The sequence below is a fragment of the Macrobrachium rosenbergii genome, chromosome 51 (genome assembly GCF_040412425.1).
Source record: "Macrobrachium rosenbergii isolate ZJJX-2024 chromosome 51, ASM4041242v1, whole genome shotgun sequence".
Taxonomy (NCBI): Eukaryota; Metazoa; Arthropoda; class Malacostraca; order Decapoda; family Palaemonidae; genus Macrobrachium; species Macrobrachium rosenbergii.
In genome coordinates this window covers 24095872-24114996 of record NC_089791.1, presented here as the reverse complement: position 1 = coordinate 24114996, position 19125 = coordinate 24095872, and the positions used below count along the sequence as shown (strand labels likewise).

The 19125-nt window shown below is 38.1% G+C and overlaps 1 protein-coding gene across 5 annotated transcripts in view; it reads right to left on the bottom strand.

Moving 5' to 3' along the window:
- Window positions 1-420: 420 nt before the first annotated feature.
- LOC136833219 (carbohydrate sulfotransferase 11-like) overlaps window positions 421-19125 on the bottom strand; it is a 54811-nt gene continuing 36106 nt past the window's right edge. For 3 of the 5 annotated variants that reach the window (XM_067095089.1, XM_067095090.1, XM_067095091.1), the window contains exons 2-7: window positions 11018-11623; window positions 6940-7091; window positions 3625-3796; window positions 1716-1886; window positions 1035-1240; window positions 421-850 (exon numbers count right to left, since the gene is read on the bottom strand). In XM_067095089.1, the coding sequence (XP_066951190.1) occupies window positions 577-850; window positions 1035-1240; window positions 1716-1886; window positions 3625-3796; window positions 6940-7091; window positions 11018-11623 (1581 nt within the window). In that variant the 3' untranslated portion in view covers window positions 421-576. Of the gene's footprint in view, window positions 851-1034; window positions 1241-1715; window positions 1887-3624; window positions 3797-6939; window positions 7092-11017; window positions 11624-13055; window positions 13199-17210; window positions 17329-19125 lie in introns of those variants that run through there. The other 2 variants (XM_067095088.1, XM_067095092.1) reach the window with 2 other exon arrangements.

Here is a 19125-nt window from a genome sequence, read left to right as displayed (position 1 = left end):
TAAAAAATAATTTGTATTAGGAAATATTAAAGGTTTCTTTTGGGTCGATGCGAAACAAACATTCATGTATACATACTGTACGTGGATACACAAATTATAATTATATATATATATAAATGTGCTATTAATATAAATATATATATATATATATATATATATATATACATATATATATACATATATATATATATATATATATATATATATATATATATATACAGACAGAGAGAGAGATACATGTACAGGATGGATTAGTTCTTGGTATCCAATGGCATCGACTCGTGAGCCTATAACTGTCAGCGTTCATTCAGGACATCGCAGTCATTTAAAACATGACGATTATTAAGTCGAAACAGCTGAGCCCTGGGACCAGCTGTCATAACTGAGCACTTAGGAAGTTCCGCTTAAATTATCAGTATATTTCGCCTGGTTTAAGATTGCGCCAGCTACGCAGGACGGCATTCGTTAAGATATTTTTCCTTGGTAAAACTTCTAAAAACGGGAGCTTTTAAATATCACAAAAGAAATATCCCTCTTCAGGAATATGTAAACGACACCACCACGGTAACATCAGTCTTAAGCGACTTTGTAGTCTAGTTCCAGTGGAGTTCTGCCAAAGTCACGCGCACATTCCAGGTACTTGTCCGGTTTGTATTCGAAAAGAGTAAAGTCCTTTTCGTATTTCTTGACTAATTCTTGTATTGTTTTTTTCGAAAGTTCGCTGTAGTAAGAACAAATGACGTCATTCGTCGAGCCTCCCTGCGTTGGGTTCTCCCATCGCATCTCGACCTGGGATGTTCGGTTGAGATACTCGATGAATTCCTTCCCTTCTCGGTTGATGTCCTCGAATCTGCGAAGAAAAGGAGGCTAGATGTTACAGGTAGGTCTAGTTTTTACAAAAATCACAGCCCCACAACAGTCGACTAACATTCTGTACAAGTAAACATTAATCAAATCATCCCCACCTCCCCCCTCCCCAAGCCCCTACCCTACCCGTGCGAGCGAACGACAGGATTGAGCAACACCTTCCTTACCTCAGTACGAACTGATAGGACATGTGGCACGGCGAGCAGTGTTCGAAGTACGTACGCCAGTGCTCGTCGTCGTGCTTTGCATGTAATACATACTGCACGAATTCGCTGAACATAGGACCCAGTGGCTCCGCGAAAGGATTCCCGGGCAAGTGGACGGGTACTCCTGCAGCAACCTTGGCGCGCACTTGCTCTTGCAACATACCAAGCTGTGGACGAAAGCTTATAGTTATATTTTAAAGAAGATGATAGTCACACCTATAAGAAATGACGGATATTAACGAGACTGCTTCACAAAAGGGGAATATTGTCTCAAACAGGTTTAGGAACGGCTGGTATAATAAATATGCATCACTGAAAAAGGACTAAAGTTTCATACATTTTCAGGAATTTCTGGTAGATTAACAAACATTATCAATTAAAGGATTAATCTGTCAATCAGTTCATCTCATACGAATAAAATAATAAACATGCATCAAAGAGAAGAAGAACATCTCAAATGCAAGGAAGTAATCCTGATAAAACAATAAGCCTACCTAACTAAAAAAAAAAGAATAATTATATAAATCTCATCTTAATCCCTAAACACGTCGCTGTTCTTAACCAGCAGTTTCTATCTAGTGTCCTTCTTTCTTTATTTCTGTTGCCTAAAAATACGCAAATAATAGATGATAATCTTTTTACCTGTGAGGAAGTGATATGCGCCGGGAACTTCCTGTAGTTACGGACCATCTTGTCGCCGTAGCGCGTATAATAGAAAGCCTTCTTGGCTTGTTCGAACTTATCCCTGTAACAGGAGAGGAGCCGCTCGAAGGGATGACGCACGACCATGAACCGCGTCATACTGCGCGTCAGCTGAAAAGAAAGAACGAAAATTACAAACAAAATGTAAAAACACGCCATACTGTACGAACGGGGAAGATTGGGAGAATTTGGGGAAGTGACAGAAGGAATGATAGAGTGGTAAGCATTTCGTTTACAACTCTGTTTTTTTCTTTTTAAAGTAACGGTCTGCAGGGACTGCTCGGGGAGTGAAAGTGCGCGCTGACACTAGGCCAACCCAATCAACGAGCATCAATAACATTAATATCAAAATATTCATTTATAAAAACCTTTCAAAATCAGCATTCATCCTGTTTTTCACATCATGTTTTTCTGACAAACTAAAAAGGATAACGATACAATGACAGCATCCCCTACTTGTAATGACAACTTTTCGAGTGAACATGCAAAGTAGGTATTTCAGTTACAGTTCAGCAGATCAGAGATTTTTCCAGAATTCAGACTTTCCCCGATGCCGTTATGTCTTACAAAGGAAGATCCAGAGGTACGGCTCTTGTTTAAAAAATTTGATTTTGGAAACTTACTAGAACAAGTATGTATATTCTAAATTCGAGTGTTCGAAACGTCATGCTTCCTACTTGCCTTCTCAGCGAATAATCACATACCCAACTCTCTCTCTCTCTCTCTCTCTCTCTCTCTCTCTCTCTCTCTCTCTCTCTCTCTCTCTCTTGGGGCATGTTCAATAGTGAACGGTATCGGCCTTTGGTGACCTATCTTTTTACTATTGCTGTAAAACCTCAGTTGGATACCGGGGTTTTATTGACATCATGTTCGACATTTTTGTCTCGTAGAAACACGTAACAATACTTCTCTGTGCCGAGTGACTGGTCACTAAGTTTTGATACATTCCAAGAACCATTGTATAGGTATGCACGAACACTATATTTATATAGTATGATAGGTGTAGGTGAAATATACAGTAGTACCTTACAGGATTAATAACTGAATCGTACTTCTATAAAGAAGAAACGAATAATGCCTTGCCTACTGACTCCCGGCCTCAGTTTCTGTTTACGAACAAGATAATGATCTAACACTACGAGTTAAGGAAAATTTTAGACAATACCGCTCCCGCTGTGTTTTTCAAGAACAGACGCGAAAGAGTACGAATTAAATACGTGTACTTATGACTGTTTCCCATTTTGTGGTATTCTTCATTCTTATATTTTACTTGGTGATCGTGGCCTTTGAAGCTTCCATTTTTTGTTGTTGATGCAAATCAAGTGGAATCGCAACCCCATGACTTTGGGCCGGTTGTTCTTTAACCCCAGGCAGGCTTACAGCCGTCCACTCTTCTGCAGCTTGCAATGCCAGTTCCATCACACTAAACCAGTTGTGTCTGTGTCTATAAGTAGATTTGTGATACGTGTATGTATGTATGTATTATGTATTAAAGTTAAAAAAGTTAAAGTCCTCCTGGGCCTCTGTAGGCTCATAAGGCAGGCGCTATATATCATAAGGCAGGCGCTATATATATATATATATATATATATATATATATATATATATATATATATATATATATGTATATATCAGGCGTTGAGCTGATCGGGCAGAGGGAGGAGGGAGTGTGAGGGGTGGGAGTAATCTGGTCAACCTCTACCTCTCACCCGGAACCAAAATACGGATTAGATCAGAACTTGTCACTGAAATTTATGATATATATAACCCTGAAACAAAGACACAGAGAGAGAGAGAGAGAGAGAGAGAGAGAGAGAGAGAGAGAGAGAGAGAGAGAGAATCAACTTACCGCAGGTCCCGCGAAGTTCGAAATCTTGGGATAGACTTGCCGGACGAAAGTCTGTAGGTTAACGTTCTTCTTGTGATGATCCTTCTTCCAAAATCCTCCGATCTCCAGAAGCGTGACGGTCCACGATGTGCTGGCTGCCTTGTAGATGGGGCAGTAGGCGATGTTGTTGGTCCTGCAACGGAATGGAATGGAATATAAGAATTTAGGCCTAAGGCCAAGCACTGGGGCCTATGATGTCATTCAGTGCTGAAAGGGAAATAGGTTTTAAAGCTGTAACAGGAGGATAACCTCGCAGTTGCACTATGAAACGATTGTTAGGAGAGCGTGGACAGTAAGATGGATAGAGTAGAATAGAATATAGAATTTAGGCCTAAGGCCATGGGCTGGGACCTATGTGGTAATTCAGCGCTGAAACAGAAATTAACGGTAAAAAAGGTCTGAAAGCTGTAACAGGAGGATAACCTCGCACTCGCAATATGAAACAATTGTTAGAAGAGGGTGGAAAGTACGTTGGAACAATAAGAGAATATGCGCAGAAGTACAGTGAAAGGAATGAAAGGGGTTGAGGCTAGGGTCAAAGGGACGCTGCAAAGAACCTTAAGTAATGCCTACAGTGCACCACGTGAGGTGCACTTACGGCACTACCCAGTATGGACATTGGTCCTGCAATGTTGAGAAGAAAAAATTTTACTCTCATTCTTCGCATCTCTATGTTAGCTCTCATTTTAAGTACATCTTTTCGTTATCCATCGATTTTATGTCATGGTTTTCGTCGATCGTCCGTCTTTGCACAACCAATTCTCTGTCAAAAAATCGCAAGTACTTTCCTATTCGCCCTATATTTTGACTACATTGCAAAATTCTGCTTCATATATAGAAAATTCTAGACCGAAGTTTTCTCAAGGGTCATGCTGTGTGTGAACGATGGTAATTCTGTTCGTGTAATACCACGGCAGTAATGGTTATCGCGACAGATTTGGATGAATACCAACTTATAACAGTGGATACATAAAACTTGTGGCCTCTGTTCGAGCTAAAAAGAATTGCAAAATACCGAATCTTTCTTTTTTTTTTTTATGACTTGATGGACAGGCACAGAACCGGAAAGAGCTCAGGCTCTGAGGTTAGATCGACTAAAATCCAGTTTTATTCACCTTATGTTATGTCGCATAACCTGTTGGGTAACTACGTGTATATATAGTGTATATATATATATATATATATATATATATATATATATATATATATATATATATATATATATATATAGAGAGAGAGAGAGAGAGAGAGAGAGAGAAATATATATACTTTTATAGAAGCAAGAAAAGCGGTTCAAGAAGAATCACACGTAAAGTCCAACATTGTCAATCTCTCTCTCTCTCTCTCTCTCTCTCTCTCTATATATATATATATATATATATATATTATATATATATATATATATATATATATATATATATATATATATATATATAATAACAACACATATACACACACACACACATAAACACACACATATATTATATATATATATATATATATATATATATATATATATATAGAGAGAGAGAGAGAGAGAGAGAGAGAGAGAGAGAGAGAATGTACATTATTATATACCTGAAAGAACCAACGGACGCCACTGAGAAAAAAACACATAATTCCTCAAATTACCGAAGTTCCAGGAAAAAAAAAAGCTAACATATTAAGCCAAAGAAGACGTAATGAAAGTCATATCTCACAGTAACGATCCATCTAGACATCATAAAACAGTAACACAAATCAACGAAGCATATCCAGAACGGCTCTCCGAGCACTGTCGACGTCGATGTGAAGTGAGGGGGGTGTCTTTGATAACAGACCCTATACAGGAAGACCCCTATTAATTCTTTAGAAAGACTCTCGTCATTTTACGATTTATGACGACGGGTAATGTTCTGTTTGTCCACCCCTGTATCTTTCATCATGACAGCGAATGCAGGCTTTACGCTATCTCTCTCTCTGACACACACACGATATAAATTTATATATATATATATATATATATATATATATATATATATATATATATTTATATATATACATATACATATGTCTACATTCATACATAGTGTATTATATATACATATATATACGTGTGTTTGTTTATATGCATACATACATAATTACACACACATACAGTGTATATATATATATATATATATATATATATATATATATATATATATATATATATATATATATATATATATATTCAAAATGCTGATTTTTTTGCTTTGTTATTCAGGACTGTGTATCCTTATTAACACATTTCCCATGGTGATTACTGGCGAAAAGTTTTTATTTTTACTTGAGTGATGTTTTCATTTGTAAAAAAAAAAAAAAGTGCGTCACGCTTCTTCAAGATCCATTGCTCATGCATTACTGTTTAATTGTTTTCTTCATATCTTGGTTTTTTTTATTATTCGACCTTGAGTTTCTTGGTAATTAGTTTTTTACATTTTTAGAGCATTTATTACTTAGACTCGGGGATTATTGAAACAGTTCTGTTGTTTCAAATAATTCATACAGCAAGAAATATTGATAAAAAAAAACCAGGCAGGTTTTTTGTTCATAGCGTAAGTTTATATTTATCCCGTTCAATCCTTATGGGAAATTTGTCTACGTTGAGTACTTTCCTCCTTGGCACGTTTGTTCCAGTACTTTTAGAATTAAATATGTCTAGGCGAATATGCAATTATATTTCCAATTACGATCTTTTTCAAAGCCTCCTATCCTCAGCAGAATTTTCTAATACATAACTAGATTTTACTGAAACAATGGTGACGCTGAAAAGATAATTTCTAAACTAATATTCTCTGGATAAATACAACTTAACCCTGAAATTATGTAAGACAAACAAGTTAATTTAAAACCCACCGTACGGACAACAAGCTGCTTAGGCACACTTAGGTCTGATATAAAAATTTCGACGGTTATACAATGGCCTGGGTTCTATAGGGCTCCAGTCTATATTTAGTATTTAAAAATGAACCGTTTTCGAGGATGCCGAGAGTTACATTAATATATATATATACACCGTACTGCAGCAAGATATGGTTCATAATGAACCAGCAATTCAAGTGGTACCTTTCCCGCCCTCCCTTCCAAAGTTGGTCTAGCAACTCTCGTCCAACCATTACCTGCCTAATGTCATTTGTAGAAGTGCTTTTTCTTCTCTCTAGCTAAATTTTGAAATTCTAATCCTTCTGTTCTGTCTCTTATTGTTGAAGATACAAATCTAAAAGTAAAATAATGAGTTTTCCTTCCTCTTCTTACCTGTCCAAGAGTAAATTGTGAACTCCTGCTAGCCCCGGGGGTGGGGCCATTCCCTTACTTTCAATGTCACTGGCTGGGGGTAAGAACCCGGCGCATTCTGTCTTCATGTGCTGGGTTCTCCTCTCCTGCTCAGCCACGAATAATCTCAGCGTCTGCAAAAAGCGATAATGGGTGAGTGTTAAACATTGTCCTTGAAGTGAACGGGATTTATGGGTAGTTTTGGCTGGCTTTCTCTCTCTCTCTCTCTCTCTCTCTCTCTCTCTGCATATGTTTCTACAAGGGTACATCTATACCAGTTTCATACAAAGAACATATATACTATATATATATATATAAGATATATATATATATATATATATATATATATATATGCACTGTATATATAGACATATTTACATATATCTTTTAATATATACTGTATACATATATACACGATATATACATACAGTACATGGGTGTGTGTGAGCACGTATGATATATATATATATATATATATATATATATATATATATATATATATATATATATATATATACTGTATATACTGTATATAGACATATTTACATATATCTTTATAATATATACTGTATACATATATACACGATATAGACATGCATGTATACATACATGGGTGTGTGTGAGCACGTAAGATGAATGCACAAATATAAATTATATACAACAAAAAACACTTCTTAGATGTTAAAATGGATATCCATCTAAGCTAGAGATATTCACAACGATAGCTGTTCAATCCTCAATATTACCATTCTCAGCTGAGGAGACAACCATGTTTCGCACAGGTTACTTTATCATCAGTTAGGCTGAGTGGATAATATTCGTTCCTCCACGCTTTGATTACTTAGAAGAGAGGTCTGATGAGAAAAAGCAAAAGAATATAAAGTAATTGACAAACGGCCAGTGCAGATATTTAATTGCCTCGTTATCTTTAGGCTTCGCGAATGAGGAATCACCCTTTTGTGTTGTATTTTAAGTATGTCGTTGGTAACACTGACTTCGTCTTAATGGAGAAATAATTAAAAATGCATTAGTTTGTTTTGACCATGTGCAGTATTATTCTTCCATTTTTTTAGTTATCTGTTCACACATATTAACTATATATATACATTTATATATTATATATATATGTATATATATATAATATATATACATTTAAAAAATATATATACATACTTTATGTGTATTGTGCATGACATTTGCGTTGGTGTTGAAATATACCCCACACGAAATCCTTTATTATTATAGCCTGACATGACAGTATACACAGTGTTCATGATAGCTAATGCCCTCCGTAAGCCTTTACTAAATCTTTTGTTCGGCGAAGCGTGACGTCACGGCCATTCTTAACGCCTCCTTTCTAATTCCAGAATTCATATAATAACTTATTACTGCTCCATTTTGGAAAGGCATAGGTCACATTGATATTGCTTTGCTCAGTAAATGCTGAGGACCACTTAATGCTGCGCCTCCAGAATTTACGATGCCTTTCATGTGGAAACTGAGTCTTGATATTTACGCCCGTATGCGCATTTTATGTGCGACCTAGGTATTTACCTAGACCGTGGTTTTAGGCACGGACATTTCGTGCGCTCATGTTCAGGCACGTAATCCCATTGAATACACTTGCAATTGTTCCTGTAACTTGTATTGACCTAAGTGTAGTGTCCGTCTGTGCGTGCATAGCAAAATTTCTGCTACCATTGTAAAGCTTGGATTATCGGCCTGTTACCGACCATATAATTATGCTTAATAACAGTATAAAAAGGTCTGTTATTCCTTCCCACGGTTGCCACTAAAATGCATTCTCCACTCGTCACATGCTTGTCCTTGAAACTGTGATAATATACTGATACCTTTAATCCCGCCAGCCATTTTCGAATGATTGCTCTGTTTTTCTAGATTTATGAACTAAACTATAACGGACTGTGATTACTTCGATCACACACACATAGCACACACACACATGCAAACGCACACGTATAATGTTTAAAAACATTCGTACTAATGAGAACTCCCCTAGGCGAGCATACGTCATCAAGTTTAGCAGCACGGCTTTCGTATCCGTCGTGAAATCAACGTTCATTGACACGAAATCCTTCTCTAACTAATTGATCAGGTAGCTGTTTCAATTTATTTCTTTATTCTATCTTCCAAGCACGTTTGCAATAAAGGTTTGGTATGAAATGTAAAGGAATAAGGTAAAGCACAGATTGGTCGACTGATTTACGGAAATTTGCCATAAAGCCAAGAATCCAGGTAAATAAAGTCACGGGAAAAACAGTCACGTTAATCTTTCCTAGATAGTGACCCCCAAGGGGTTTAACCCGGTATGTATCCACCTTCGGGGCGTGTTTAGTACAAGCCCGTTGGGGATGACTGTAAAAACAAAACAAAAGAATGTACATTAATGTGACTTTTTTTCCTAGCCAATATTGTGACTTTTTTCTGTAATTTTTTCCTGTGACTTTATCACCGACCGCCAAAGCGGAGCGAAGCACTGCAGTAATATCAGCCATTCAGTGCTTTAGATAGTGAAAAGAGGGAATTGGAGGGCTGGGCAGCAAGATTGAAGAAAGGGGTGGAATGGAGGTAAAGTGAAAGGCTAAAAAGCGAGTTTAACTGTAATGATTACAGTGCACCACGTAAGATGCACTGACGGGACTACCCCACTTCGGGGAGGTAAAATGCAAAGAGGTATAGACAAAGGTAGGAATTTTTAAAACAAATTTGCTATAATTAAGCTTCGCTAAACCTTAGAGTATTTCGTAAATTATCATCAATTAACCGAGAACTTAGCTCCACGCTTTAAACAAAGAATGAATTGCGCACTACTTTACGAAAAGTCATTCATTTTCGTGTAAGCCTAATGACTTGTTCCACACTCCCACTTTTCATTTTCCACTGACAGCCAATGAGAATATTTCTGGCATCTGTTTCAGTCTATCATCATAATCTCAATTCATTTCGAAAGATCGAATTGCCGATAAACCCCAAGCAGTTGTTGGAACAAATACCAGCTTCAGTTTCCTATAAAGCATTAAATTTTTGAAATCTTCGGTCTAAGCCGAGGTTACTAATGTGAAAGGCTTATGCTGAAATAAAGGTGTTTAATTATTATTTATTATTATTATTATTATTATTATTATTATTATTATTATAAAGGTGTTTCGGTCTTAATGTTAGCGTTTGTGGTCTTTACGACCAACAGCATTTTTTCTCCTCAAAATAACTCACATTTGGTTTGATTAAAGTTGCGATATTCGAGTCTGCAAACTCGAATTGCTGCGCAGTGTAATTACCCTGTTATAGCAATCACGGAAAAACTGAAAAATGGTGATCATATACAAGACCTTACAGCATTTAGATGTTCTCTCTCTTTCTCCTTCTCTTTCTTTGCATAAGAGTGAAAGAATGAATACGTCAATCTGTTTTTTAGCGCAAAATTAAATTCTAATTATTCGTTGATTCGACAAGGCAAACGCACTCCACATCTACAGTTGGATCATTCAGGATCAAATTGATCTTGAGACTGAAGGGGTTGCAAACGTTGTGCTATTTGTAGCGAAATGTATCAATGCAACGACGCTCATGGAGCCTTCATTTACGAGGGCCTTTGTGACCACACGGACTGGTCTATTGATTACATCTAAATTCACGCGACGCGGCCTTCGAAAATTTTTTACTGACTTTTAAAACACGGTTTAACTCCACCTTTTAACTCGTTAAAAAGATCCTGCATTCGATTTTGCCTTTCTCTCTCTCTCTCTCTCTCTCTCTCTCTCTCTCTCTCTCTCTCTCTCTCTCTCTCTGTGATGTCACTAACGACTGAGCCTTCTCTCTATGTGTGATGTTACTAACAACTGAGCCTATGTTATGCATTTCATTTATTCCAGAACAATTACATCATAATCATTGTATTAATTCATATTAATTTGCATAGTACTATAAATACTCAAAGCTTTTAGCTGTGTGATTTAATCGTCTTATGGTTATCGCGCAAACTTCACGTTAGCAAAGCGCATTATGCAGTGATAAAAAAAGTACAATTTGCGTTACTTACAGAATTACTGGGGAATGACAGGGCCCTAAGCCTTAGAGCCTCAGGACTATAAATCGGAGAGCCCAATCTCTCAAAAGCGAATGAATTCTTGAGTCTCGCTGGTTTCTTCTTCTTGACGCTCTGCTTATCCTTGTCTTTTTGGGAGGGTTTATCTTTCATCACTTCGATAAAGTTCGCTGGCGTGTAATCGGGGTAATCCTGGACGTAAGAATCGTGCTCGTTTGCGTCCGAAAGGGGATGGTCCTCCTCCCCCGCCGCCTGCCCTGTCTGGATCAGGGTCTTGTTCGCCGGGATGGACTCGGCAACTAGCGCGTGAGGAGGCTCATTTTGGCGGGCATTATCTGGTTCCGCTTCGTCTTTGCTAACTCGAGCGGCGGGCACCTGTTTCTTATCTTCGAACTCATTTTCTCCTGAAATTAGATACTCATTATTCTCTTCAATTTCTTGATCTTGCAGAGATTTTACGACGGGACTGTCTGGGCCTGACAGAAGTAACTGGCTGGGTCTGTAGCTTGGCGGCAGGTATACGAGCACAAGTGTCAAGGTACCGAGGACACATAATATGCTCAGGCTGCGAAATCGCAATCTGAGGATCTTCATTTCCACCTGGAAAGAAGGAAATAATAATTATGTTAATGATAGTAATATTCTAGCAGTCGTGTGCAAGAAATTAAGACATCGATCTACAATATTAATGAGTTATTGGTTGCAAAAAGATCGAGATGGCCTTGTATTTAAAAATTAAGCTTCTTCATTGCAAGAAGGATGTGAGTTATTGGACTAATTCTTTCTCAGCTGACAAAAGACACTTCGTAAGAGGCACGTTGAATATAACAAAAAAAAATAAGCATTCCAGATTATAAAAAAATACACTGTAAACTTGATTAAAACATTAGAATACACACTTCTTAAATTACAAGCAATGGCTGCAACTTCTGAACTTCTGACTACAAGCAGAGAGAACCATAAGTTTAAGCGGAAACACATTACTGAATTGCAACTGATATATATATATATATATATATATATATATATATATATATATATATATATATATATATATATATATATTATATTACATACTGTGTTTAACAGCGATGCTCTACAAGTATTAAATCCACGCTCAGACTTGACTATAGCCCAGCCTGAGACGAGCCACTGTCACCCCTGGCCCCTATATAGTTTATTCAGAACGGGGGTGCCTAATCCAAACTCAAGGATGTTTACCAAGCGCCCTTGGATCGACGATTGTCATCTCAATTCTCTCTTATTTTGATCGCACGGATACGCTCTTATATAACTGAGTCATATCAAGAGACTCAGAAAATCTCTCTGAAAACCCATTGGTGTGGGCGATAGTGTATATCTAGGTCTACGGAACAGACCTTGGTGTAAATTATCGTCTTGAATCGAATTGAATTGAATCTAGAATTTAGGTAAAATGTCAAGCACTGGGACCTATGGGGTCATTCAGCACTGAAACGGAAATTGACACTAAAAGTATAATAGGTGTAACAGTTGGAAAACCTCGCAGTTGCACTATGAATCAATTGTTAGGAGACGCTGGAAAGTAAGATGGATGAGAATATGAAAGGAGGTACAGTAAAAGGAACGCAAGGGGCTGCAGCTAGGGGCCGAAGGCACGCTGCAAAGAACCTTAAGTAATGCCTACAGTGCACCGCATGAGGTGCACTGACAGCAATACCCCGCTACGGAGTAAATGATCGTCAAAACCGTAGGTAAATTAATATATCAGTCGTGCCGGATAATGCGAATGCTTATGCCTACCTCTACAGAAGCTATGAACTTGTAGTAACAGTTTAGCAGAAACAGTACACTAATAAAAAAGGTATAACATGCTTCCAAATTTAACGCATGGATAGTAAACAACAATGATGACAGATTAAGTGCTGGTTTGCGAGAATCTTTTCGCTCTGCTCGTCAGCAACGCTTCACTTTTTCAAGTTTCTTCCATACGTCTACAGTCTGCTGCTTTCATGTAAAATATATTTTTGGGCTCATGATCACAACCACTTACCTATACAGTATTTATTCAGTGTTACCACTTTGGTTTTGATTTTGCTGTTAACATACTCTCGTTTTCACTGGGAGGTTAACTGGCAACTGTGATTTTTGCCCTTTTCTGCAATCCATAGCCTAGTGTTTTGGTGGGCACCGGTTTCTTTGCCTTGTGGATTCGTTCTAAGTCATTCGATTAACTTCATTTTTTAAGTAGTTTTCCTGATGGTTCCGAACGATAGTCAGTGTTGGACCAAAACCCTTATCCAACGATTCGAAGAAGTTTATTATCGTAAACTGGCGTCATTATGGCGGCGCCATTCCTAGTGTCTACTGGCAGTACATGGCGATACACGGTAAACGCCAAACATTAAGTCTTGTGTTATTTCGTGGATACTAATGAGAAACGGGACGTTTTGATAACAGTGATGATGGTAACCACTACCAACAGCGACTGTGGATCGCGGCTGTGTCGAAAGCTAAGCCAGAAGACAACAATTATTCACCTCATACTTACAATTTGAAGTTCACCAGTTGCGAAAATGGAAAATAAGTCTCGGTAAGTGTAATAAATTACATGCTTTTAGAAACACTGCGAGATTCTACCTTCCATTACTGTAGGTCATAAAATATCTCGTTCTTATTATATTAATAATCATTCGGGTTCTCAGGGGGCTTGGCAAACCTTTTAGCTGCATGTCTTGGTTTTTGTTCAGATGATAGCTTGCTCCAGTTATTGCAAAGTATTGTGTCGTTCACCTCGGAAGGGTAACTATGAATATTAGATCGTCGTTACTCTGTACCGCTGCTAATATGCTGCCGATGAATAACAATTATATATATGCTCACATATACAGATGATTATATATATATGCATATATATAATATATTACATACACATTTATATGTGTTTCACTTAAAAATAAATGTATGCTACGTTGCACATCAAGAATTTCTTCCTTCGCATTGTAATACTAGAGCGTGTACCATCATTTCACTTACTAAGAGCACTAGTAACGAATAAAATAGCAATACGGAATAACTGCAACGAAGGTAAAATTCATAAAGTTTCAAGATGATCAGTGAATAATAACCTAGCCATAATAACAAGCAAATCGTATTCATATTGAAAAAAAGCTCTCGAAGAAGCAGACTGACAGAATCTTGCATCGTGTGTTCCCCTTGAAATGCAATCCGTAGTTTGTCCTTCAACTTTGCATGCTTGAGTGTGCGTGTGTGTGCTTGGGTGTGTGTGTGTGTGTGTGTGTGTGTGTGAGAGAGAGAGAGAGAGAGAATGCATTCATTACCTGACATGTGCGTAGGTGCCAATGTTCTAAACTCTCATATTTAGCTGCACAGGAAAGTCAGCGGTAATGCACTTCTAGAAAAATCAATCGGCACGCGATGCTTATAATAACTCACAAGTCTGATTGATCTTTTATTTCATTTACCTGTTCATTTAACGTTACCACCTCTGATGTTGCTGTTGTAATTACCATCAATGTTATTAGCAGAGGGGAACACTTCATCTCATAAGGCAAAAATGTGTTAATTAATATTTATGCGCCGTAAAGGAATGCCGACCCATACGTTTTGTTCTTGAGAAATCTCACCTCAGGAGTTACCGTTAGCTCAGTATTGCCATGTTAGCATTATTAAACGAATTTCTCGGCAATCAGAGTCGCTGGCGAAATACTTTCTTGAATTATTTTGACCAGAAAACCACTGTAAAGTGCACATAAGACTTTCAAGACATTCTTTTTGCAAGTCTCTCTAATATGGAATATGCATTGGAGATAATTCAGGGTACATAAATAGACCAAGATACTAGTTTTTTTTTTTTTTAATTATACTCGTACAGGAAAGACTATGGTTCTTGAGAGATTAACATTTTAAAATGTGATGTGAGATGGTCAAAGGTTCGAGAAAGCTGGGACGAATCAAATAAGATATAACTCGGGAAGATGCGATGGAATGCACAACGGATGAGCAATAGAATAATTGAATTCGAGTCAGATGCTATGAAGGGTTTGATGGAGCTTAGTTGTTTACAGTAGATCAGTTTTCAAATTAAAGGAGAGGGGTTGGTAAAGAGAGAGAGAGAGAGAGAGAGAGAGAGAGAGAGAGAGAGAGAGAGAGAGAGAAAGCTGGGTAGAGTGGGAGGGGAATAACTTGGTTTCTATGACAGCAAGAATATACGATTACTTTTCAGTTGGAGTTGAGAAAACAGGAAAGTCGTGTTGTGAGGTAGTCAGGTAGAGTCGTAAGCCATGTGATGCACACACGCGCGCCCACACAAACACGCGCGCACACACACACACCACACTCACGCGAACGAAATTTGAAAGGTGGAGATGCTCACGAGGTTGATTACAGATCATTTCAGTCACGCGGAAGGCGGAGTGAGCTCCCGGTTGGAGTATCTTCAATAGACTGAAAGACGAAAGATGCAAGAGAAAGGTATTTTGGGCCATGGGCGAGTGAATAGACTCTGTAAAGAATGCACGACTAGAGGGCTAAAAAACACCTAGGTGATCAGGGAGAAACTTTTGTGCAGTACAAAAGTACTGTGGAAGAAAGTCGGGCTCCAGTACTGAGGCAGTGCGAAAAATCATGACTGGAGTACACTAGCTTCTATAAGCAGTTAGGTAAATACAGCCAGTTTTTGCCCACCATACGAAATGTAATTTTCCGTTGAAAAACGAATATTTTCAACCCTAAGTCTCATTTTTTGCTACATTACAGTACTGCATATCTCAAGTTAACTTCCGTAATGAAATATGATTGAGGTAATTACTGATTGCAAAAACACATAGGAAAGACCAGCAACTTGACTGACTTTCAAGGGGTCGAGATGCTCCTTTGCTAACGTATGCTGGTTTTAAAAAGGATGCATGAACTGTGCTGTGCAATTCCCGTAGAATCTCATACTTGACATTTATGGGGCAAATATTTCAGATAACACGAACATAACTGAATGCCAGGTTGTGTTTTCATGGCTTCCATATGGCTTAAAATAAGCTTCGTGTTGGCTTCAAAAGAAACTAAAAATGCAACTAAAATACAGTCATCCCACTGAGAATCAAAAGAGCCTGTGCTGGCATAAGGGCTTCTTAGCCAACAGAGCAACAACGACTTTAATTACTTGAGAATTATTCACCGAACCGTCTAATTATAAAGTTACCTTAGCAACATCGCCAATATGGCGACCAGCCCCAAATACTGGCACGGTTTGTTTCCGAGGAAGACATTTCGGTCATACCATTCGCGAGCCAAAGGGAAACATAAACTGAAGGAGGCGAGATGACTTAAGCTTGTTTGTAAATAATTGCCTCTATCTCGTTGTCGTCAGGTATTTTTCTAACAGTTTATATTTTTTGGTTAAGTGGTTTTTTTAACATCGTTTTTGAACGTTACCTGAAGATGGTGTCACGCGGCCAAGTGTTCTGGCACCCTGCATAAGCAATTTGCAGCCAGGCTGTGCTTCAGGCGGCAGAGTTATGGCTGTGCACATGTCTGCACTGTGTTCACACTTTCTTTAATGAATGTGCTCCATTTGTCTAGAAATTATGGGCTATTAGGTGGAAAGTTTGCCGGCTAGCTGGTAAAAGGTACTAGAAAATGCATTCGCGAGATGCTGCGGCAAAGAACCTAACCAAACGTAGCCTAACCTTACCGAAGTTGAGAGAGATAGAGACTTTATCTGGTGTAGGGGTGGGGGGCGGTTAATTAAGCTGTCCTTATCACCTTCACCACAAGCTTTACAAAACCCTAAACTATTTCAGCTCGAGGAGGTAATGGTTTCTGCAGTTGTTTTAAATGTTTTCACGTGAAGAATGTACTGAAGAAGGAGAACTTTCTGTAGTATTTTGTAAGTAAATAGGAATATTGCAGTATTTACAAGTACCGTGTGCGAGACTTGTGAAAAGTTGTTTACCCTTCCGGTACAATGAATAATTTTGATTACAATTTAAGCAAAGAATTATCAGGAAAAACATTTCCATTACGAGTGCTTCCTGTAGTAAAGGATTATTTTAGCAAATTCGTTAAACGGTTCTTACTTGACAATTCTTTGCTTTGTTGGTGACTATCGTTGTAGTACCAGCTGACAGTACTGAATTATATCAATCACTTGCCAACAACAATTCATCACATTTTATCAATATAGAATTACCAGTTTTTTTACGACAGGTGGCAGCATGACGTTCTTCAGCTTTCAACAACGTATCACAAATATGTGAACTCAGTATAGAGTTACCAGTTTTGTTACGACAGGTGGTATAGCATGACGGTCTTCAGCTTTTAACAACGTATCACAAATGCGGGAGCTCACAGCTCAAACGGAACGAGACAGAGACGCAGCTAACGTTACGTTAGCTTATCATTTCGAGTAAGAGCTCTTCGCCGATTGTTGCCAAACGGAAATGTAGGAGGACTGGTAGAAGTTGCCAGGATATTTAGAACGCATGCCGTAAAAACTACTTTTCCCGCGAGAGAGGGTGATTTTTTTTTTATTCTTTACTCTTTTTTCCTTATTGTTGCCTCGTTGAGATGATTGTACTTGATCAACGAACCACCGGAAAGTGCTTTGTTTCGAATAACAAAAATGTAAACACTTATCTGAGATCTTGTTCAAGTTGAATGTCATTAAAGAAGTAGTAATTCATTATCAAAGAATCACTTCAGAAATGATAAAGGGAGTGTCACACTCGCGTAAGGATTTGAAAAATGAAAAAAAAAAAAATAAAGTAACAACTCAACATAGCAGTAAATCGGCTTACTCAACGTTTGGCAAGGTAGTTGTATACAGAGGGCTTCCAACCCACATTCTGATTTGCGGTAGGTCATTCTGATAGAAATAACTGTATTTCACTTCTGCTGTGGCGCAGATGTGAAATACACAATGGGTCTGTCGGGATATGCAGCTTTGTTTATATAAATGAGCGTGGCTTATTTCCGAAATGGACAAAAAACAATCGTCTGGCACCGAGTGCATCGGTATCCAAGAAAAATAGGTGCTACTTGGCTTGTTATCTACGCTCCACCTACTCCGTGGTGCTAGTACTAAACACCGTATGGTAAATGTAAAGTAGACGGCCGCACGAAGATATCGTTTATTAATATAATTTGTCGACGGCGCAATATAGAAATGGGTGTATATAATACTTTGATCCCCGAGGAGCTAGTATTAAACAGACCACGTCAAATGGCTCTCCCGCCATGTTTAGTACTAACAACCCAGAGTGGGTGAAGCGTAGATAACAAGCCAAAGTAACACCGAAAAAAAGATCTCTATTTTAGTCTTATATGGTATAGCTACGAGGCTTTGTTCGGTTCTCATTCAAAAGTTCCACTTAAGAGACTACTTTAATTCCGTCCTAAGATGGAGAAGCAGTTACATCTATTTCCTGAAAAATCCACTATACCTCTGTTGACCTCAGCAGTGAATTAAGTATATTTTTACTAGTCGACTGTAGAGAGTCACAGCCAGGGCGCAGATGACTTGAGGCTAACGACTTCATCCTAAACAGGAGTTTACAGTTCTTTGATTAGCTTATGCGTTGCACTGTAGGCAGCGAGTAAATTATACAAAATTTCTTTATACACGCGATATATATATATACTGTATATATACATATATATACTTATATATAGGTATATATATACGAGTGTACATACGAATTCCTCTGTAGTCTTTTCATAAGAATGGCGCCTCTCTCTCTAAACATATACATTTCTCTGCATCAGTTTTTTCGTGGGAATATGACTAAATAAAGGAGTCCAAAGGCAGTTTCACCTTCTGACGAACACGAAGAGACCTTATAGAGGACACAGCAGGCACGAAAGAAAACGGAGATTCCGCATACCGGTTCCGACAAAACGCGCAATTTTTTTACATTTGCATTTGAATTGTTTTTTACAAACGACGACAAAGAGAGAGATCCTGCTGGAGCGTAGGACTCGTAGGATCTTAGAGATGCATCTCCGGTTCTCAAGGAAAACTGCCTGTAAACAACTTTCACCTCCGTCCTTTTTCTTTCATTATCCCTTTATGCTCAAAGCACGCTCTCCCAACACTTTATACCTGA